A 23,995-nucleotide genomic window follows, 5' to 3' on the forward strand; every position below is an offset into this window, starting at 1 on the left:
CAGGGAAACGTAAGGCAGGAGCACAGAGCGCAGGGCGTAGCAAGTACCCACGGAGCTTGACTGTAACAATGGCAAGAGTAGCAACTCTTGTAATAACCGGTGGTGGTGGAGGTGGCGTTCTTTCTTCTAAGAATCCATTACCCAAATCCTCCTAGTTCTTAGGGTTAAAGAGGGAAGCAGAAGCCATCACCATAATTTCATTTACAAACCAAGTGTCCGCTTACGAAAGTTATTTCCCACTCAGACATCCCTTCCTGTGCAACACCGTCCTGTGTGTCAATACCCCGCTCCGTCCGGAGAAAGGACGCTAAGGTGGAAATGTAATGCACACGATTTGCCAAGGGAAACTGCAAACCTTGCAGAAGACACAGGAGTTTGCTGAGTCATGAAAAGTATTGCTCAGATCACACACGTGGCTCCTGTCGGGTGAGAATCTGGCAGAGTTCAAAGAGTTCATGGAAGAAGACAGGAAGGTAGAAGGGAAACTAGGTGATGACCCACTAAGCTCTTCAAAAGAGAATTATATTTGAATATCAAAGGATTATGGTAGGCACTTGGGAAAACTGACGAAGACCTCAAAAAGTTTTACAAAAAAGACCCTTCTGAGGTCTTGCAGCAGGAGTCAAGTGACACATCAAACAACTGTGGCTTTCTGTGTTGTGCAAATGCATTTGTTGTTTTATAGGTCTTGAAATAAGGATTCATGTGGCAGATACTTATAGCTTGGAGGAAGATGTTACATTTGGAAATTTCGCGGAATGATCAGATTTCATGCTTTTCATTTCAATATGAAAAAGCCACGATGTCTTGGCCAAGAAATTCCAGCATAAATAAAAGAAAGGAATGAGCCGGGGGGCATCTTAGAGCTGAAGGTTCTTGACTATCAGCTTGATAGAACATGTCTGAGCATCTAGTGATGGAAATGCTGGGTTTTAATGTTGGGTTCCAACATTATGTGGGCAAAAGGTAATTGTTCACCCTGTGCTCTCTCAAAAGTCAGCAGTGATTTGCCCATCACTGTGGGGTGAGATTATACTAGTGAAGCTCACCATTTCCACTCTCCTTTCTGCTCACAGATTTCTTATCATTCGTGTGCTGCAAAAGTCTGGAATGTACAAAGATAATTCAAATGCTAAACCATCATTGCTCCAATGGGAGCCAGTATTGTCACTCAAAGACACATTCAGGGGCGACTGGGTGGCTCAGTCCATTAAGCATCTGTCTTCGGCTCAGGTCATGATCTCAGGGTCCTGGGGTCGAGCCCCCACATCGGGCTCCCTGCTCCACGGGGAACCTGCTTCTCCTTCTCCCTCTGCCTGCCACTCCTCCTGCTTGTGCTCTCTCTCTCTCTCTCTTTCTCTGTCAAATAAATAAATAAAATCTTTAAAAAAAAAAAGACACATTCAATGTTTGATTTTGTTTTTTGTTTTTTTTTTCTCAATTTGATTTTAATATACATTTAACATGTGTTTCCTACCCAAAACAATTGATCTCTTAACTCTTTTCGTTTTCTGTACGGACCTTCTGCCCTCATGGCAATGTAACTAGCATCTACGACCCAGCATGCCTTGTCAAGCTTTGTCCACACTCATACAAATACATATAAGCATTCCAGATACATGTACACAGGGGTTGTGTTTATTCTTCTTGGTTTTTACAAAAATTGGATCAGATTAGACCTAGTTTTTGATTGCTTTTATATATTGTTGTTACGGATGGAACGTTCATGACCCTACAAAATTCATAGGTGGAAATCCTAACCCCTATGCTGATTGTATTAGGAGGTGGGGCCTTTGGGAGGAGATTAGGTCATGAGGGTGGAGCCGTCATGAATGGAATTCGTGCCCTTATAAAAGAGGCCCCAGAGAGCTCCCTTGCCCCTTCCACTGCTTGAGGACCCAGTGAAAAGGTGGCCATCTATGAACCAGGAAGAAGGTTTTACTAGAAAACAAATCTGCCCCAGTCTGTGGTATTTTTGTTAAAGTCGCCTGAATGAACTGACAGTCACAGTTAGTCCTCTCCGTCAGTATGTCCAAAGCTATCTTATGTTTTTAGTAGGGTCCACGCCCTGCATGGAGCCCAGGGTGGGGCTTGAACTCATGACCCTGAGATCAAGACCTGAGCTGAGATCAAGAGTCAGATGCTTAACCAGCTGAGCCACCTAGGCGCCCCATCTTATTTTTTTTTAATAACTGCATAATATTCCTTAGTATGCATATACCAAAAGATATTTAAACCATTGCCCTAATCAACGACCGTTCTGATAGCTTCCAAGTAATTGTTTCCATTTCTATTACAAACAATGCCGGGATAAACATCTGTGTTCAAAAATCCTAAACTAATGCTTTATTTCTATGGAGCCGACGCACAGATTGGAACTGCTGCATCTAAATCCATGTGCATTTAATTTTTGAAAAGAGGCACTACCAGATTTCTTTCCCAGAAAGGACTCCAGCGATGCACACTTCCAGCAGCAATGTGATAGAGCATCTTTCTCCCACCCCCAAGGGTGGCAGGGATCAATATACAACATAAAGCACATCTTAAATGGTAAAAACATACCAGGGAAGGTCACGTATTATTCTCTCAGTGCCCTCCAAGGATAAGAACACCAAGGATAGGCCTTGGACATGGAGGGTGGGGTAGGTAGAATTCATGCCCCGTAGAACACTGCTGAAGAGTGACAATTATTAGCTTGACTCTGGGGCTTGGGAGTAGCCAGACAGAAAGCACTAGGAGACAAGAGGCTCAGGGGAGAAGGACGGGGAAAAGTAGCCAAATCAAGAAGACATTATATTCTCCAGAGTCGACAGATGAATGATCAGTGAGCACACAAGAAGATGCTCAACGCCATCGGTCATTAGGAAAAGGCAACCAAAACCACCACACGGTACCACTTTATACCCACTAGGATGGCCATGATCAGAACGACGGACCATCACCAGTGTTGGCGAGGATGAAGAGCTATCAAAACCCTCATATGTTGCGGACGGGAAGGTAAAATGGCGCAGTTGCTCTGGAGAGCAGGTTAGTAGCTCCTCTGGAAGTTAAACACAGAGTTCCTGTATGACCCAGTAATTCCACTCCTAGGTACACAGCCAAGAGAAGGAAAACATATATCCACACGAGAACGTGTACACAGATGTTCACAACAGCATTATCCACAATAGTTGAAGAAGTGGAAGCCACCCAAATGTCAATCCGTCAGCTGATGAATGGACGCACAAGACGTGGCCCATCCAGACATCAGAGTAGTATTCAGCCATGGAAAATAATGAAGCATTGCGACTCACTATGACACGGGTGAACTTGAAAACATGACGCTAAGTGAGAGAATCCGGGTATAAAATACCACGTATCACATGATTCTAATTACATGAAATATCCAGAAGAGGCACATCCATAGAGACAGAAAGCAGATTAGTGGTTGCCAGGGGCTGGGGGGAGCGGCTATAGGGAATGACTGCACATGGGCACGGAGTCTTTGGTTGGAGTGATGAAAACGTTCTGGAATTAGATAGTGGGGATGGTTTGTGCTACCTTGTAAATATACTCAAAAGCATTGAACTGCATACTTTAAAAGGATGAATTTTGTGGTATGTGAATTATAACTCACTTTGGAAAAGGAAGACATTGTATAAACAAACATCAAATGGGGGCAGTGGGGTGGGGAAAGGAACACCAAATGTGAGCACACAGTTAAAAGGAAAGACACACAGCTGACTTTTAAGCATATGAAAGGATGCTCAATCTCATGAATAGTTAAATATGAGCAAAATTAGGAGACTTAGCTTTCCACCTATCAAACTGGTGAAAAAGGAGATATTTAGTAACCTAACAGGGAGGGAAGAGGAGAAAGCACAGCCCTGTCTATCGATGGTGGCAGTGTATTTTGGCAATCTCTTTGGAGGGTAATTTAGTAATATATACCAAAATTTAAAAATTCACAAGCCCTGTGAACTCTAATTTCTACTCGTGGAATATTACCCTACAAATATAATCGCATCGAGGCACAAAGACACAGAACAGATACACACAATTTGCTGGGCCACTGTCCCCATGACAAAAGACTAGAAACAACCGAACCACTTATCAGTAGGGGCCTGGTTGTGAATCCCATACAGTGAAATCCTCCACACGCATGAACATTCTCCAAGACACCTAGTAAGGGAAAAAAGCCATATCCAACTGTATGTACAGAATGGTCCCATTCGTTTTTAAAAAGTGGTGTTGAGAGGTAGAGCAACAGATTTAAAAATACGCTCAGTTGGAACACCTCTGGCCTTAAGAAACGGTAAAGAATGCTTGCCTCTAAGGAAGGAAATGGGAAGTGGAGAGACTCGGGGTGGGGATGTTTTTCTTGTCTTACCTTATTATGTATACTGCTGGGAATGTTTATATGGACACGTACTAAGGCCCACACCATCCCATGTCACTTAAACATGTACAAATAATGAAAGGATAGGGGGAAAGGAGAGGTCTAGAATGGGATTGAAGACTGACTGAAGGAACATTTGGTCTATTTCCACTTAGCCTGGGGCGGGCCCAGCAGCGACAGTGGGGTCTGTAACTGATGAGCCTACAGCTGTCTTGGAGGCTTCACCAGGCCAAGTGGGTCCTGCATCCTGGAGTGGCATGACTTCGGGGGCATCTCCATGCTCCAGAGTCTGACCCTCTGCTCAGCAAACTCAGAAACCTCAAATTTTAAGTCCCCTGGAGTTGATATACCCCTCAGAGGTCATTTAAAGAGTTCACAAATGAAGCATAGAGGCGGCTTCAAAAGGGGACACAGCCGCTGGGGACCTCCTACCCACGCGGTCCCTCCCTGGTGACAACATATGCCGGAGCACGTTATCAAGGGCAGGAGGCCTGGTGGGTCCAGAAGCCAAGCAAGCACACTTAGAATTAATTAGCTATAGGATTTAAATGTTTAGTCACTTCAGGCTGGAATCACCTAAGGGTGATGATGATGATTTTTTTTTTTTAAAGTTAATTTTGGTGAGCGATGAAAAGTAGGGAGAACAACTTTACGTTATCAGAAGTTGCCAACTGTGAGATCTGCTGATAGGGCCAGCATGGCGTTCGTCCAGCACAACGTTTAGATTTTTTTTTTTTTTGAATTGGGAAATGTCATCTGAAAATCCTCAAATGAGATTTTCAGTGAAATCTCTTATTATCTGCTGGGGGATTTCTGCAGGGCAACCACGCCTGGAGCTGAGAATCAGCTCTACATCACAGCTTTTGTCCCTACAAATGGAGCCAGATTCTGCTTGTATTTCCCGTCTCTCGTTCTCAGAAACCTGTGGCCTCTGAGGTCTGCTCTGCACATAGCAGATCTCACCCACTAATCTGCTGCTTTAATTGTTAAACTTCCAGGAATGTTTAGGGCAGCTTACCATTTCTTTGGTCTCATAGACTGATTGATTGATTGATTGATTGATTTTTTGTGCAGTGACAAATGTTGGCAAATTCTTCCCAGTGTGGTAAAAGGATATGAAGAGAAGGTCTTTAGAAAAGTCCACTCTAGGATTAGAACTGTGGTGGAAGCATTTATGGTGTTTCACGATCTGGTTAAAATGCACCCTGGGGGAGAGAAATGAAATAATGTACAGCTGACCCATGACGATCCTGTTTCTCTTTTTGCTGTTTGTCATGCTTTCTCTGGGTCTCTTTCGGGCTCTCTTGGCCGACCCTTCAAGACAGGGACAAGTTAATATTGCTCATGCTCCTGAAACCATGTCGGATGTCTCTATGTTCAGAGCAGAATATGCTGTCCGGGCTTCTTCTCAGTCCAGAGAGGCAAAGAACAAGTTGTGTTTTACTCGACAGCAGCTGCATGGAAGTTAATGAAATCCAACTGTATGAACCCTGGAACAGAATGCTGTGTCCAGGGTGTCAGCCATGGTAGGGACAAAAAAGTCTTGGACGAATATAAAACAGAAATGCCAATGTTTTATTTTTGAAAAAAAAAAAAAAATGTGAATAAGGAATTTTCTATGTGAGTGCATTCCAAATGGTTTCCAACCATGGCTGAACATTAACAGCTTTCAAAATACTAATGCCCAGGGAAACTTGCAAAAAGATTTGTGCCTGGGCCCTACCCTCCAGAGCTTCTGATTTACTGATTCTAGGTGGGGCCTGGTAATGGGATTTAAAAAAAAATCCTCCCAGTGATTCCAATGTGGATTAAAAATCAGGCACCACTATTTTCAGGAATCGACATCATTGTGATGGCCATCCTTTATTGTTTCAGGCACCAAGTGAAGGGATTTGCAAGCATTATCTTATTTTCTCTTCGTAACACCATGAGGTGGAGAAGTGAAGTCTCTTGTTTAAGCTCACACAGCTGCAAAGAGGTAAAGCGAGGCTGCAGATGTGGTTTGTCCAAAAGCACTCTCTCCAGCCATACTTTGTACAGCCTCCCTCAGGAAGAAACTATCTAAAATGCAAAGGATAAAAAATGTGTGCAAGAGTGTTCACTGCAACATTGTTTGGAGTGGAGAGAAAGAAAAACAATAAAAAATGGATGCCCACTATCCGGGGTAATGGCTGAATAAATGATAGCATATCCATACCTTAAAACATTTTGTAGCTGTCGAAAAACAGTGAATTAAAGAGTGTACCTGTTGAATTAGAGGGATCTGTACATGTTTGTGTAGCCCAGGGACTTGTCCTGGGCTGGGCTGCCTGGACATGTGGGGCCTAGCTGGGCATTTCTCTCTTTCTTGCCGCCTGGCTTCTTGGTGGGACCAGTGTGGGCTCCCTCCCGGCAGGACAGTCTCAGAGCATTTGGACTGACCCTGTAGCTAGCTTACCCTAAAGCTGGTGCTGCAAGAGACAAAGGCCGAGGCTACGGGGCTTCTTAAGGCTTAGCCTTGGAATTCATGTGTCATCCCATTCACTCCGTATTATTGGTTATGTAGCCCAGCCCAGATTCAATGGGTGAAGACCACAATAGGGAAACGTGAAGTATTTTGGGGGGTGGGGTGTGCATATCTGGAGACTGTCTACCATAGTAGTGTAATAGGATAATTTGATCCAACAGAAATTCTCCCCTAGAGTTTTTGGTGAGAAAAAGCACTAAGGATTAGACTTCCCAGGGCATACTTGCAAGGGGGTGGAGGGGCAAGGAGCGTTGGGCCACCTGCGAGAGCCAGTCTTCCGAAGTCGCTGCTGTATACTGAGAGGCGAGGCCGTGCAATGCAGGGGAAGGAGAAAGGGGAGAGCCTGCATGGATGCGGCGTGGAGCACGGTTTCAAGTGCGGAGTTGAGCATAAGGAGCATACACAGCAAGGGGAAACGAGCTAGATCCCCCTAACGTCTTTTGACAGGCCTGCGTAAAGATGTGTGCTCCTTCTGGTTGCTCGGCGGTAACTCTTCGAGATCAACGCTGGCAAGCACTGCTGACGGCCCATCCGGCAGCCAATCCACTCCAGCCCCGTATTCTCCGCTTGCAGCCCGGAGATGGGTGCCGTCCTAGCATGCCCTGCGGCTGGTGGGGCCACGTGACCGAGTTCTGGCCAATGAGATTAAGAGGATGCCTACTTGCGCGCAGGGCCTTCTGGGAAAGAGCTCCCGTTCTGTCCTGATAAAAAGGGGGCAGGAGGGCGGGAAATGGTGGCCCATCTTGGCCTTTCTCTTCCTGCTTTTGGATCGCCTCACGGGAGGATGTTTTCACATCTCGGGTGGCTCTGATTTTTGGCCTTGGGGCTCCCATTACACTTCGCCCAAGCGTCACTATTGGCAAATGCGTCTATTCTCAGATGTTATCACATGGGCAGGGACACTTGGCTGAAGTATGAATTTTCAGTCCCGTAAAATGATTCCACTTATTTTATTTTATTTTTTTAAAGCAAAATTTGGCAATTCTTCCTTTTGGGAACAATTGACTAGGAACAGAAAGGGAAGCTGTTACTATTTTAGAAACTCCGTATCCAGGTGAAACAGAGACAGTCTCCTGTTTCTGAAAAATGATGATACATGGTGCATTAGTCTCTGCCATCCAACAGCATTGAGGACTGAACAGATTTTTTTAGAGAGGGGACTAATGTAATAAATTTGATAGAAAGGAGTCGAAGAAGGAGAAAAATGGGGCATTCTTATTTCTCCAAAGATCAGTGAGGTTCTAGGCATAAATACACAGGTGGGAAAATCTCAGATCATCAGATGACATGACAGGGAAAGCCAGGGATAAAGGACACGCAGGACAACAGACTCTGCTTCTAGTTTTTCTTGTCTCCTGTATTTCAACCCATTTACTGTGTGCCAGCCACTGTTCTTATACCTCCCTACAAAGTTATTATTATTATTATTCCCATTTTACAGATGACTCTCTGAGAACACAAATTCCTTGCCAAGGTTCCACAGCTAGTGGGAGGCAGAGATGGGACCTAAGCCCAGGTGTCTTAGACAACAAGTGTGAGTGTGCTCACATTAGTTTTCTATTGCTGCTGTAACAAATCACCCCAATTTTGGTGCCTTACAATAACACAAATATATTATCTTACAGTTCTGAAGGTCAGAAGTTGAAAATGGGTCAGCTTCTGGAAACTCTAGGGGAGTATCTGCTCCCTTGCTCTTTACAGCTTTGAGAGGCCCCCTGCATTCCTTGGCTCATGGTCCTTTCCTTCCTGTCAAGGCCAACACTGCAGAATCTTCTAATCTCTCTCTCTCTCTCTCTCTGTGACATCTGCTTCTATCCCTCTCATCTCCCCCTGCTTCCCCCTCGAAAGGCCCTTGGGAGTACATTGGGCCCACCCGGATATAAAAGTTATGCTAGAGATAATCCAGTGAATGTCAAATTGTATGACAGCCTTTATGAGCATCAACATTAAATCCAACCCAGCACAAGTAGCTTCCTCCATGTGTTTACCAGCTGCCAGGCACTATTCTAAGTATTCCACATGTATCAACTCATTTCAGCCTCATGGTGATCTTAGAAGCTTGGTTCTACCAGGAATATCGTTCCCATTTTACAATTGAAAGGACAGAGGCTCAGAAACTTGTCCAAGCTCACAGAGCAGAGCCACAACTCAAATCCCACATCCTGGCTTCTTACCCTTCCTTCCTACTGCCACCCCCGCTTCTTAATAAGCCCTCCCAGGAAATGTTCCTGCAGGGTGATTAATTGTTGAATCGTAGTGGGGAAAATATAGATAAAAAGAAGGAACACAGTCACGCAGAATCCCACTTATCCCTTTCTCTGGTGACTTTTCTCTATGCGCATATGTATATGTATACCCCACCAGAGATGAATACAGATGTGCATCAAAAGATTTGGTCAGAGAATTCTGTCAAAAGGATCAAAAAAGGCCCCCAGAATCCTACTTTTATACACCCTTAAAAACTGCATTGAAAATGATAACTTAGTTAATAACCTGGGGAAAACAGCAAGAGGGTGATAATAGGCTGCCTTCCTCATTAAATGGGATAATCACTCTAAAGCGAGTTGCACGGGGCTCAAGTTGTCAGTGAATGACAGGCAGAATTCTGACCTCAGAGGATTAATCTAAACTCTTTACAGATTCTCCAGCGGGCGCCGGGTAAGTTGAAAGCAAGGCTGCAGGGAACTAGAGCTAAATGCAACGAACCCATGACTCACCAAAATGCGATTCTCTTGTTTCCCTTGTCCTGTGTAGGTATTCACACAGCAATATGCTATTCCAGATTGTCGTCCTGTGTTTCTGTAACCTGTTTTCCTCCTTTTAGGAATTCCTTCCATATATAAATATATATATATAAATGTTGGGGAGGAAAAGAGGGAAAGATGTAGAAAAGGAGGGAGAGAGGGACCGAGGAAGGGAGAAAGGTGGGATGCTTTCTCAATTCCCAACACTATGTTCTTCTGTTCATCCTACACATTCCTTGCCCTTGCGTCCTATACTACAAATAGGGGAATAATCGTATAATTATGATAGAGAAAGTAATTTCCATAGGGCATATTATATTCTCAATGCCTCTCAATTTCGAACATCTACAGTTTGTAAATTATATAAATGGTATGATTCTCATTTCAAAGCCCATGCATCTCAATGGCCAGCTTTTACCCCATTCTCATCAAAGGCTACTGCTATAAATACAATCCATTTTGTGTACATCAAAGTATAAGTTTGACCAACAGGGTTTAAAGGCAGGAAGAAACTTGGGGCCTTTTTCTCGTCCAGGGATTGCCTATCCTGGCGGTGAGTCAGAATCCTCTAGAAAGCTCCCAACCTTAGCTTATTGTAGATAGAGCCTATGGGAGGGGACCTGCCATCTAAGCTTTTAATAAACTCCTCAGGAATGATATTGTGATATAGAATAAGAAATACCTATTTGGTCTTCATCCCCATTCTGGGCACAGACCGCCTCTAAAACTTATCATATAAATGATAAGAGCCATGAAGACGTCTTTTGTTATTCATAACAAGCCAGCGCCTTTTAACTACCTCTGGGTTTATGTTAATGAGTGACTTTGGAAAGCCCCTAAGGATGGGGGCCCTGGTTGCCAGGGGAACCAGCCTTGTGATTAGAGGGTTGGAACTTTCCACCCCATCCCCCATCTCTGGGGAGGAGAGAGTGGCTGGATATTGAGTTCCATCACCAATGGCCAATGACTTAATCAATTTCGCCTGTGTAATAGAGCATGCACAAAAATCCCTACAGTACAGGGTTCCGAGAGCTGGACTGCGAGTACATGGGGGTGCGGGGAGGGTGGTGTGCTCAACCAGGGCACGGAAGCTCTGTCACCCCCAGGCCCTCCTACCTTGCCCTATGCCTCCCTTCCATCTGGCTGTTGCTGAGTTTATCCTTTTATAATAAACTGGCCATCTAGTAAGTCGACTGTTCTCCTGAGGTCTGTGAGCCATTCTAGCAAATGACTGAACCTGAGGTGGGGCTCATGGGAATCTCTGATTTGTGCGGGTCACCTGACCACCCACCGCTTGTGACTGTCAACTGAAAGTGGGAGGCAGTCTTGAGGGACTGAGGCTTCAGCCTGTGGGCGCTGATGTTAACTTTAGGTCAACAGAGTCAGAACTGCATTGAGACGGAGGACACCCAGAAGCGTCACAGAATTGCTTGGTATGGAAACCCCACACATTTCGTGTCAGATGTGGGGTGACTAGTGGAATATAAAGAAAGGAGTTTTCCCCTAACGCTAGGAGATTCTAAAACCTCTAGAACCAATAATAGGATTCATTTCCTCATTGCTCAGAAGAAGAAACTGAAGCCCAGAAACTTACAGGCAAATGACAGGAACCATAATCATAAAATAATAATGACAGCTAATACATAGAGCACTTACTATGTGGCAGGTGCTGAAATAGGTGCCTTATTAAATCCGATACTTATGTTGTAGGTACTATTGTTATCCCACTTTACAGACAAGGAGACTGAGGTTCAGAGAGCTTAAGTAACTTGCTTAAAGTCACACAGCTGGTAGGTGGCATTACCCTTAACTATTTCTTCTTCTTATGTGAGTTTATATATATACTCTGCAAAGTAGAACCCGGCCACTTTTGATACACTGAATGTATAGTGTTCTACTGCAGGACAAATAAAATAGGTGAGTATATCGTCCCATTTTAAAACTGGCCTTGTGTAGGGAATATTCTGTTGCCTTGTCTACTTAACCGGTTTCTGTGGAGTTCCTAAGTGCCAGGTAATATGTAAATGCTTCATGGACAGTCTCCTTTAATCCTCTTGGGAACTGTGTGATGTAGGTGTTCTTATCCCCAGAGGACAGCTGAGAAAGCTGAGGTTTCGAAAGTGAAATGGCTTGTCCAGATCACACAGCTAGTCCACTGCAGAACAGGGACTTTTTTTTTTTTTTAAGATTTCATTTACTTATTTGACAGAGAAAGAGAGCATGAGCACAAGCAGGGGGAGTGGCAGGCAGAGGGAGAGGGAGAAGCAGACACACCGCTGAGCAGGGAGCCTGACATGGGGCTCGATCTCAGACCCTGGGATCATGACCGGAGCCGAAGGCAGATGGTTCACCGACTGAGCCACCCAGGCGCCCCGCAGAGCAGGGACTTTAACCTTGGTCTGTCCAACTCCAAATGCCAACCTCTTAGTGTTTTCACTCTTTTGCTTTTGTCTTATCTGCTGGAGATCCTTGGCCTCTCGCAGCGGTTACGCATACTCAGAAGGGATGGATGCTGCTCAGAGTTGAACTGTACCCACCGGTGCCTGTGACTTCATTTGGAAACAGGGTCTTTGCCAATGACCACATTAAGATGAGGTCAATTAGGGTGGACACCAATCCAATGTGACCGTGTCCTTAGAGAAGGGGACATGTGGACATGCAGATGGACGTGCATAGAGAGGACAACATCTGGAAGCCACGGAATGCCCTGAGGCTCCTAGGAGCTAGGACAGAGGCAGAGAACAGAGTCCCGCTCGCGGTGCTCGAAGGCGCCAACGTTGCCGATGTGGTCAGGCCGGGGTACGGAGGATTGTCCATGGTGATGAGGACTGTCCCCTAGCCAGGACTACCCATCACCATCCCTGGGTTCCTCTTCTCTCCTACTTCCCCACTTCCCCACTGGCTCATGGTCTCTACCTTCATTTTTGTGTCTGTGGTTTTATTTTTTAATATAACTGAATACAGTCAAAAGAAAAGACTTGGGGCCTCCAGCACTGTGAGACAACACGTTTCAGTTGTGTAAGCCACCCCGTTTGTAACACTGTCTCGGCAGCCCCAGGACACTAACACTGATGTTTTCAAAGCGAGCCTGTGACTTCAAGCCTTGCATTTTCTTTTCACCATGTACGGGATCCGCAGACCCTTCCCCACCCCCCGAGGAGCAGCCCACCTCCCCCGTGTGCCACTGACCTTCATCATAGAATGGAACGTCGCGGGTCGATATGATCACCGGCACCCCGTTTTGACCGCAGTCACTCTCAGATGCCACCTGCAACAGAACATGTGGCATTTGTAGTCAGGTGTTTGGGGAAAATCAGAACTTAGGGAAGAACCTCAAGGCCACAAGGTGCATCACCGAATTAAACTTAATTTAAGTTTCCTAAAGTAGTAGTGCCCCAACTCGGCTGCCCTGAGAATGCGGGTGCCTGCCCTCACTCCCACGCAGATTCTGGTTTAATTGGTCTAGGATGCTACGCCGGCCAGCTGATCCCAATGTGTAGCCGAGGCTGCGAGCTACTGACCTGAATCTGGGTTCCCCATCCTCAGCACCACTGACATTTGGGGCCAGATCGTTCCCTGTTGTGAGGGCTGTCCTGTGCACTGTTTAGCAGCATCTCTGGACTCTAGCCACTAGATCAGTAGCCCTGAGCTGTGACGATCAAAAATGTCTCCAGACACTACCACGTGTCCCCTGGTGGCGGGGGGCGGGGGGCGGGGGGGGCAGGCCAAATCACCCACAGCTGAGAACCACCTGGCGGTAGGTACCAAACTGGCCGCATACGATGCACCTTGGAGGTCCTTAAAGACACAGCTTTCAGACGCCCAGCCTTGTAATTTTGGATTCAGTAAGTCTTAGGTGGGGCCTTAGAGCTGCATCTTTTTTTTTTTTTAAGATTTTAATTTATTTATTTGTCAGAAAGAGAGAAGGAGAGAGGCAAGCAGAGGGAGAAGCAGGCTCCCTGTTGAGCAAAGAGCCTGATGTGGGGCTCGATCCCAAGACCCTGAGATCATGACCTGAGCCGAAGGCAGACGCCCAACACACTGAACCACCCAGGTGTCCCTAGAGCCTGCATTTTTTTTTTTTTAATATTTTATTTATTTGACAGAGAGAGAGACAGCGAGAGAGGGAACCCAAGCAGGGGGAGTGGGAGAGGGAGAAGCAGGCTCCCCGCTGAGCAGGGAGCCAGATGCGGGGCTTGATCCCAGGACTCTGGGATCGTGACCTGAGCCGAAGGCAGATGCTCAACGGCTGAGCCACCCAGGCACCCCTAGGGCCTGCATCTTTAACAAGCTCCTGGATGGATGCTGGAGGTTTGAGTACAGCTGAAGAATCCCTGGGATAACAGCACATCATCAGTAATGTCTGTGTGATGAGCACTGAAAAGGCTATTTCCTCTGCTGTCGTCCCCAAGTCTAGCTACCAGTAGCTAATGACCCAGTAGCTAATGATCTTGCTCAACTAGTAGTTAGGTGACCCTAACTACATTACCTTGTTAGCGTCTGTCTCCGATTCATTCTCTTGGTCTCCAACTCTTCGTGGGACGCTCACTTGGTTACCCATGGATCCTGCAATAGAGAAAAAAAGAGAAAGAGAAAAATTAAAACCCAAGACAAACAAAAGCCTTATTCCCGCCTATGAAGTTAGGTGCAGAGAACTGACAAGTTACTGTGGATGTATTACCACAAGCCCAAGTTAGGTCAATTGCTTATACTTATTTTGGGGGATGAGAAAAGATTCAGGACTCATATATTCAGTAGAATTTAAGTCAAATGCAACCCCAGTTTTCAACTGCTGGGAGGAAATAGCTATCATCGTGAAAAGTATATTCAGTATAGATACCATTTTTTTCCCCTTTTAACCAAACACAGCTATGGAATCAAGGAGATTTTAGAATGAGGATAATTAAAATAATACTTATAATTTTTAGTATTCTCTGATCGTCAAACTGAATTAGATCCCTTGTTAAAAGCCCTCATAGCACTGGTTTTTTTGTTTGTTTTTGATTTTCATAGCACTCAGTGCTACTTGTAATTATATATTTATTTGGCTGTGTTTTCATTCAGTCATTGATTCAACAAATACGTACCGGGTACCAACTCTGTAGCTTATGCCGTGCCAGGCACGAGGCTTATGGCTGTGCATTCAACAGACTAGGCCCCCTGACTTCACAGAGCTAAAGTCTGGTGGGCAGATAATAAACAAGACAATAAATCCATCAGACAGGCCAATTCTGATAGTTCAAGGCAGCATGGTACCATGATTAGGAGCACAGAGCCCGAGCAAGACAACCTGGCCTTGAACCCTCTCTCTGCTTCTCCTTGCTGTGTGTCCTTGTGTGAGTTAATTAGGCTCTCTGTGCCTCACAGGCCTGCTATAAGGACTCAATGATTGATGCTTGTAAAATGGTAAAAACAATGGGAGGCTCGGTATAAGTAATATCTAAGTGCTTGTTAAACCCAATGGTTTAGGCAATGAACAAAAGTAAATTGGTAATATAACAAGGGCCAGGCTGGGGCGCAGGAGGCAGAAGTTCTGGAATGAAGTAACAATGGATCCAGACTGGGAGGGCAAAACAGAATATTTAGCTTCTGTGTCCCTTCCCCAATACACTGTAAGCATCATGAGGCCAGGTCTGTCTGTCTCTACCTGCTCTTGTATCTTCTATTCTCACCGCGGTGTTTGCATTTATCAGGTGCTAATTATTAGTTATTGGTGGGAAGGAGGGACTTAATCATTGATAATTACACCTCCCCTCACCTGCACTGAGCTAGGCATGTGCCCACATCGTTACTAAGCCTCTCGAGAGCCTTGCTTTAATAACAATGATAAAAGTCAACAATTATTCAGCACGTTCTCAGTTCCCAGCACTGGTTCCCAAGCATGCTCCCCATGTCGGTTTATTGAACCCCACAGCACCCCTGTAAAATGGGTGTTGTCATCATCTCATTCTAGATATGAGGAAGTTGAGGCTGAATTACTTTCCAAAGGTCACCCAGGTAATGATGGCAGAGGCAAGATTCAAACAGGCTGCCTAGGCTCCTAACCACTGGAATGTTCTGCATATTATTACCTCCCCTTCGAAAGGAGGGAATCAGGGCCCCAAAACTCACCCAGGAGAGACATCCAGGAAATGCAGAGTGAGAGTCTGACCCAGAGTATGCCTGGTCTCAGAAGTAGGGCTCTTTCAGACATTCCAGAGCCCTGCTGCCTTGAGACCTAAAAGTTTCTTTTTCACACACACAAATAATGTATGTTTGAGGAGCCTCGGGCTCATCAACACTGGTAGCTTTCAGAATAAAAGCCAGGACTTCTGATTTCTGGTTAAAGCAGCCCATGCGTCTCCAAGGTCCCCCGGGCTTCTGGCCCACGGTATAAAGTTTCATGCCCTGGTAATAGACACACTGAGTCATCAGAAATTTCAGAGGCCAGAAAAGGGTCATAGATCTTACCCCTTGCTCTCTCGGGGGAATTTGATCAATAACAGGATCTGGGGATTTTATGTGTTTTCTAATCATACGAGGGAATAAAGCTGAGCACTTGCTAACACATACAGGACACTAGTTATTTTGCAAGACTTCCTATTTATAAAATCCATGACATGCATACTTACAATAGACCATCACTTCCATCTATAAATGGGCATCATGAATATAATATTGAATCTTCAAGACTGGGGCGGGCAAACAACAGCTGTGGGCCAAATCCAGCCCACTGCCTATTTCGGTGTGGCCGGTGAGCTAAGAACAGGCTTTACATTTATAAATGGTTGGAAAAAAAATCAGAAGAATCATAGATTGTGACACAGGAAGACTCTATGCACTCCAAATTTTGGTATCTATAAGTAAAATTCTATGGGGTGATAGCCACGCCCATTCATTCACGTCTTGTCAACATGGGGCTGTTTTCATGTTACAAACGCAGAGTTGCAGAATTGCAACAGAGACTAGATGGTCTAAAAAGTCTGGCCTTTTCCAGAATGTTTATCAACCGCTGCTGGAGATCACCCTGAGTGATATATACCTAGCTTGCGAATAAGAGGATTGAGGGAGCTGAGAGACAAAGCGGTAGTTAGAATGACCAGGATTTGAACCCACTGTGTATAAAAATAAAGATGACAACTCTAACAACCACAGTGATGACAAAATAGTGACAACAACAACCAAATTGGCGAGTGATTACCATGTGTTGAGAAAGTATTCGAAGGGCTTTACTTAGAGTAAGCTCATTGACTCCTTGTAGCATAATCAGCAAGGCATGGGTACCATTATTTCAATTTTACAGACAAGGAAACTGAGCTTAGTAGGCGCAATACCTTGACCAAGGCCACTCACAAGGATAGACCCGCAGAAGATTATGTCACCACCTGAGCCCAGCTTTTTACAAAATTAAAAAATGAGTCAACCATGGGTTTGCAAACTTTTCAAGCTCTTCTTATTCAGTTCGGATTCAGTCCAATTTGGGGGGCTACTTTCAAAAAATGTTTGAGGTCATGAAAAATCTTCGGGCTGCAAGAAGTGTGATGTGAGCAGGCAGGAGAACTCTTCATCCCACAGAGCTGGGGCTCCTCCGTTTTCCTGATAACTGCGGATTTGAAGTAGCCTCTTGGCAAATTCAGGGCCAAGTGGACGGAAAGAAGGACGCTGCATTCGCCCGTCTTTTGCAGGGATAACCTGGATTCAGAGAATATTGCTTCCCACCAGCAGTTAGAACACAGGTGTTGTGAAATGGTTCCTGCTCTTCCTTCAGATTTTGTATCAAGAGCAGGATTTACATGGGACAAAAACAAAAGGTTCCTGCCACCTATTGGCCATTGTCAGTATCTGCAGAAATGAATACAGTCAGCCTCCAGGGCGAGGTCAGACTGTCTGGGGAGGTCAAGGGGAACAATTTCACATTTAGCAATTACAGCTTCTGTTAAAAGTTGGCTCAACCATGGAAAGTCCTCCCCTGCCCTAAAGATAGTACAGCTAATAAAACAATCATGATAATCACATCTGATGTGTAGGGAGAGTGAGCCATGTGCCAGCCCAGTGCTGAACGATCTAGGTAGAGAGCCACGTAGCACGTAGGGTAAGGATGAGAATGATCCAGGGCAAGTTACCAAGCCTCGATGGGCCTCGGTTTCCTCTTCTGTAAAATGGGGATAACAAGGGCGCCTGGGTGGCTCAGTCAGTCAAGCGTCTGCCTTAAGCTCAGGTCATGATCCCAGGGTCCTGGGATGGAGCCCTGCATCCCACTGGGCTCCCTGCTTAGCAGGGGTCTGCTTCTCCCTCTCCCTCTACCCCTCTTTCCCTCTTATGTTCTCTCTCTCTCTCAAATAAATAAATAAAATCTTTTTAAAAAATTTTAAGAATGTGGATGACAATAGCACCCACCTTAGGTGGTTGTTGCAAGAATTAAATGAGTTACTATATGCAAGGTGCAGGGAAGAGAGCCGGGCACAAGGTGGGCACCATACAAGTGGTAGCCATGATTAGGGTTGTCATCTTTATTCTCATGCAGATTTGCAGGCAGTTTCCCCCAAAGCTCCCTGATAGTGAGAATCAGCTGAGGAACACGGCATCACCTCTGATTCCCAACATTCTCTCACCAAAAAGTTGGGCTGGAGCCCTGGATCTGTATTTTTAGTAAATGCACAGGGGAGTCTCATAATCAGGCACATATGGAGAATACCATGATGGTGAGCATCAGTCCGGGCCGTCCTGGGAAAGAAGGCGTTCGGAGGTGCAGGACTTTCATGCTAAAACTAGGAAAGTCCTCCCCCCAACCCCCCCCCCCCCTGCCCAGGGCAAACTAGGATGAGCTGATCTCTCTAAAACCCAGCTCAAAGACTCTGGGAGGCAAGGCCTCTTTACTCCCACTTAACGGATGGCAAAACTGAGGCTCAAGATGGTTCAGACAATAATTCCTGCCTGTGATGGGGTTTTCTCCGGTGTCCAACAAATGAGAAAAAATAATCAGACAAGGAGTTTTTCCATCAAGAAAGCTATATTCATTTGAAAGAGCCAGTTTTTATTTTGAAAACAAACAAACAAAAAACCCCACAAAAAAACAAAGAAAAAAACAAAAACAAATTTGAAGGGGATGCCCTTTCTTTCATGAACCAATGGTGTTAGTTGTTTTGTTTTTAATGACCTATTCTGACATTAAACACCAGCCATGCCATATGGCGGGGCGTTTTGTTTTTGAAATTAGACTCATGTTTGAGGCCTTAGCATTTTGAGAACATGGGGTCAGTCTCTGTGAGGGGTCGTTCGGATAGAAAGGGTTTTTACTTCTCCACCTCCGGCTGAGTCCTTGAGGCCACAATCAGTGAATGCAGGAGAGATGGTGCTGGGGGGTGGGGGGTGGATTTAAATCCCTGTGCCCAGGCCCCAGCTGGACCGGATCCCTCAGATTTTCCAGGGTGGGGCCCGGGGCACCAGTATGTTTTCAAGATCTCCAGGTGACCTCTGTGACAGCTGGGCCGCTGTTTTGGATATTTTGGGGTGCACGAGCTTCCCCTGGGCCAGGGACCTCCCCCAGCTGCTGCCTACCCTGATACACAGAACATGGATTCTCAGAAGGAGGAAGGGCCTCTGCCTTTGGGCCCCATAATCATCATCTGCCCAGGCATCTGGAAACCTCCCCAACCTTGTCAGGGCCGTCTTTGTGGGTCCTCTGTGTTGTCAGCCTGCAAATGCCGGGGAGCCGGGGTCTCCAGCTGTCCTTCCCCGAGAATGGGTGTGCAGGGCCCGCTGGCTCCAGCCAGCCTCACCCTCCCAGGTGACTTGGAGACTGAGGAACACAGGCCCCCTGGGAGGAGGGAGAGGGCAGCCTGCGTGGGGAGCAATCTCTCTCTCCTGCTTGTCTGGGCGCTTCCACCTCACCCTGAGGAAAAGAACTCTGGCGTGAGCCAGGCCTCCATAAATCCCACAGTTGCGAAGCTTTGGGCAAGGCACTGGGCCCACTGAATGGATTTTTTTCTTGTGGCGAATGACAGTATTCCTAGTGATGGCAACGGTAACCAGGTTTGGAGAGTTTTCTACGGGCCGCGCACTCCTGATCTGCATGTGTGGACTCGCCCTGGTCCCTGCAACAGTCCTCTGGGTTAAACACTGTTCTTCCCTCAATTTTCTGCTGAGAAACTGAGGACAGAGAGGCTGTGGCGCTTACCCAGCGGCTCTTGCTCATCACAGTTTTGCAGGGAAGGTTCGATGAGGGACGTGTGTGCCCTGTGCGGAGCCAGCCCCCGACACGTGGGACAGAGAGAGGTACACACCCAAAGTCTGGGATGTTTGGCCCTAATTCTTGGACTGTGTATTTTATATTTTGGATCTTGTGATATTTCTTAGTGAGTTACATTATTCTATTAAAATGTTTTCTTGGGACGCCTGGGTGGCTCCGTGGATTAAGCGTCCGACTCTTGATTTTGGCTCAGGTCATGATGTCAGGGTTGTGAGTTCGAGTCCCATGTCGGGCTCTGTGCTGGGCGTGGAGTCTGCTTAAGATTCTCTCTCTCCCTCTCCCTCTGCCGCACTCACACTCACACTTGCTCTCACTCTCTCTCAAAGAAACAATATGTTCTCTTAGGAATACGCTTCTCTTTGTTTCTTATTCACAATAACTTGAAAGCAGTGTTTTCGGAACTGGGGACTATATTACCCTCCAGGAGACATTTCTGATGGTCCCAACTCAGGGTAAGGGGGCTGCTGCTGGTGCCCAGTGAGTGGAGACCAGAGACGCTGCTGAACATCATGCAGGGCACAGGACAGCCCCCAGCAGAGAATGATCTGGCCCCAAAGGTCACCAGAGTGGAGGTTGAGGGCTCCTGCTCTGGGGGCCGGACTTAGTAGCTTTCTTCTCACGCTTATGGCCCAGCGTCCCCTAGTGACCTACGTTTCTGAGGAGCTGGCTGGGGATCTAGTCCCTGGTGGTGAAACAGAGTAAACTCTGTCCTGGCTCACATCAGCTGTGGGCATTAGCTTCAGCTCCTGGTCTGTAAGGGTGAGGGGTGGAGAAAGGATCATGGAAGGCTCATCCTTGTTGCTCTTATGTGAAGATAAAAAGAGTGCAGTCCACGTCGTGTTTAGCCCAGTGGCTGGTGTACGGCAGTTAAGGACTAAAGATTAGCCATTATAATAAGGGCCAAATAAAATGTGCTGTACCTTCGTAATAATAATACCTAGTATTTCTACAGTGCCTGCTCCATGCTGGACCCTGCTCTGAGTGCTTTCTTATATGGACATATCTCGTCCTCACAAGAACCCCACAAGGCACGTGTTTATATTATACCATTTTACAGATGCAGAACCTGCCCGCAGGGAGCCTACGTTCCTCTATGGACTGAACTGCTTCTCCCTCCAAATTCGCCTGGTGAAGCCCTAACTGCCACTGTGTCCAGAGACAGGGTCTCTAAGGAAGTAATTAAGGTTAGAGGAGGTTAGCGGGGTGGGGGCCCCGATCTCAGAGGATTAGCGTCTTTGGAAGAGGAGACACTGAGAGAGCTTGCTCATTCTCCACCATGTGAGGACACAGCAAGAGAGCCAGGAAGAGAGGTCCCACCAGAATCAGAGTCCGCCAGGACCTTCATCATGGGCTTCCAGCCTCCGGAGCTGTGAGAAAATACATATTTGTTGTTTAAGTCACCCAGTCTATGGCATTTTTGTTATGGCAGCACGAGCTGACTAATACAGGTGATCTGCTGGTAAGTCAGTAACTCAGGCTTTAACCCTTGGCAGCCTGGTACTGCAGTCCAAACTCTTAACTTTCCTTTTTGTTTTTTAAGGTTTTATTTATTTATTTGAGAGAGAGAGCACGGGCAGGGGGGAGGGGCAGAGCAAGAGGGAGAAAGAGCCTCAAGCACACTCGGTGCTGAGTGGGGAGCCCACTGCGGGGCTTGATCTCATGGCCCTGAGATCACAACCTAAGCCGATACCAAGAGTTGGTCACGTAACCGACTGAGCCACCCAGGCACCCCTTACTTTCTCTTTCTTGCATGTCCTCTGCCATGTAAGTTATGCCTTTATTTTATTAAATATTTCTATGTAATGTAATACACCATAGAATATAAAATACTGCATATCTGTTTGTGCAATAAGAAATTAAAATCATAACCAGTCAAGGAATGTGGTCTGATCTAAAGTCAATGCACAGTTGAGGAGGAATGTACAACTGAAGGGTCATCAACAATCTTTGCAAAGATTTAGCACAAGGGCTTGGCAGTAGTGAGGCGAGGAAACGTTAGTCCTTCCTAATACTATTTATTTCTCTTATGAATGTTGTGATCCCATTAGCTCTGTGGTCTGTTCCCCGGGTGAATTAGCCACCCTAGAATTTGTCATCGAATTCCTCCCTCCTCTTTTATACCAGTGATTAGTGTTCATGTCACCTCCTTGTAGTTAGGAGTTAACAACAAGCCCTCCTCAGGGAACAGATGCAACGTAAACACAGGACAAGCTGCCCCGGAGAAAGCATTTCTGAAGCTGCCTTCCAGCAAGGAGTTAAACGACTGTCAAATGGAAAGGGGAGGTTCTTGAACAGTGGAATGGCGACAGGATTAGTCACCAAGTAAGCAGAAACGCCTTTGATCAATGCCATGGAATGTAGGCGAGCTGTGGGTCCTCCTTACCACCCAGTTGAGGGCCTTGCCAACATAGCCATCTGGCACACCTGGCAGAGCAAACTCTCTGCCCCCCAACTCCAAAGGCAAGATCAAAATGAGTAAAGAGACCAGACCTGCTCTGCCAGGTCCCATGACCTGCGTCTCCCTGCATCCCCCAGCACAGTGCTGGGTGCAGTAGACACTCTGAGGGCCTCCATGTGCAGTGGGACAGGCTGCCTCCTGCACAAGGGGGCATATGAGGACTGAAATCCATCCTTCATTGTGCTCCCCAAGCCCTGTGCCCTAGAATGGACCGTGTGGGCCCAGGGGGAGAGCTACTCTTGTCAAAATCGCACCGGGTGTTTCAGGAATGCTCGGTAGTTGCGGTCTTGCTGTGGGAACAGTCAGTTATGTGTGTACAAATGGTTGATGTGCCTAGAAGGCTTAGAGCTTACTATCTTATTCTTAGTGTTCACCGAGCAGCTTCCAGCTAATAGTGTAGTAGGTAGCATTATCTGAAGGCTTACTTGGAGCCAGGCAGGGCCAGGAGAGGCACCAGGTGCAAAATGCAAGGAGGCATTCCTCTCCGGTTTGGGCAGGGGCCGAATCTGCACTTGGGAATCTGCACGTCCCCTCCTCCAGGCCTGGATTTTGCCTTCAGGTGCCTTGTTTGCTTCACCCTAGTCCAGCCCTGGGGCCAGGAACGTTACTTTCATTGTCTCTGTTTTTCCTTACTGCACCCCATGATTCCCCCCACTACACAGATAAAGAAACTGAGGCTCAGGGATGCATTCCCCTCACCTCTAGAATGCAAACCCCATGAGGACAGGTGCCTTGCTTGTTTAATGGATGTTGGTGATTAAATACATAATGGATGTTGGTGATTAAATACATAAAGAAGAGTAACTTCTGTCCCCCCCAGATCAGAAAGCTCTAAAGAGGCAGAGCCGGGGTCCAACCTGGCTCCAGTGACTCAGGCTGTCACATCCTTAACTATTCCCAGTGCTGGGCAGTGGTGAGAGGAGCTGCCAGCAGCGCAATAATCAGCAAATGTGTCACTCCAGCAGGACAGATGAGCCCGCGTGGAGCGGAGTCCTCGACCCCCCCCCCCCCGAGCCTGTTCCGTCACTCCGTGTGAGCATCTGCTGTTGTGGGAAACCAGCCAGGATGGGTCCTGACGGGCTGCTTGCTCTCCAAAAGCACATGCCTTCTTGGTAAAAAGACAACCAACCGTTCCTGAGCTTCAGAAATCTTGGGAAGAAAGAATCCTCCATGCCTGGGGACTTGGGCTTGTTCTCCTCACTCCCCCTTAAAATAGAAGTAACTTTAGCACACTCCTCTCTTGGCTTATTTTGGGGGCAAAGCAGGACATGTACACCCCAGGCCTGAAGCCAGTGGTGTCCCAGCAAGCCCCCCGCAGACGGTGGGGTGAATCAGTCACTCGCCCCTTGTGCAAAATTTAAGGGGACGCCCGAAAACTCAAGCCTTCGAGACGAAGAATGTATTTTAACACAACATTGTAAAAAAACACAGTGATGCTGTTACTGATCCTATCTTTACTTAACCTGCTATTTTGTACATCGTGGATGTTTTGGCATTATTTTTACGTTTTTAAATACTGCTTTAAAATATAATTTATCTTGGGGCGCCTGGGTGGCTCAGTCGGTTAAGCATCTATTTATTGATTTCAGCTCAGGTCATGATCTCAGGGTTGTGAGATCGAGCCCCGTGTCGGGTTTCATGCTGGGCATGGAGCCTGCTAAAGATTCTCTCTCTCCTTCTC

At 46.4% G+C, this 23,995-nt stretch overlaps 1 protein-coding gene across 1 annotated transcript in view; it reads right to left on the reverse strand.

Annotated features, from left to right (window-relative positions):
• BCAS1 (brain enriched myelin associated protein 1) overlaps positions 1 to 23,995 on the reverse strand; it is a 112,275-nt gene that overhangs the window by 68,392 nt on the left and 19,888 nt on the right. The window contains exons 3-4 of the mRNA XM_036070840.2: positions 14,118 to 14,194; positions 12,818 to 12,896 (exon numbers count right to left, since the gene is read on the reverse strand). Coding sequence (XP_035926733.2) covers positions 12,818 to 12,896; positions 14,118 to 14,194 — 156 coding nt within the window. The remainder of the gene's footprint in view (positions 1 to 12,817; positions 12,897 to 14,117; positions 14,195 to 23,995) is intronic.

Source organism: Halichoerus grypus, chromosome 10, assembly GCF_964656455.1.
Source record: "Halichoerus grypus chromosome 10, mHalGry1.hap1.1, whole genome shotgun sequence".
In the NCBI taxonomy this organism is placed as follows: Eukaryota; Metazoa; Chordata; class Mammalia; order Carnivora; family Phocidae; genus Halichoerus; species Halichoerus grypus.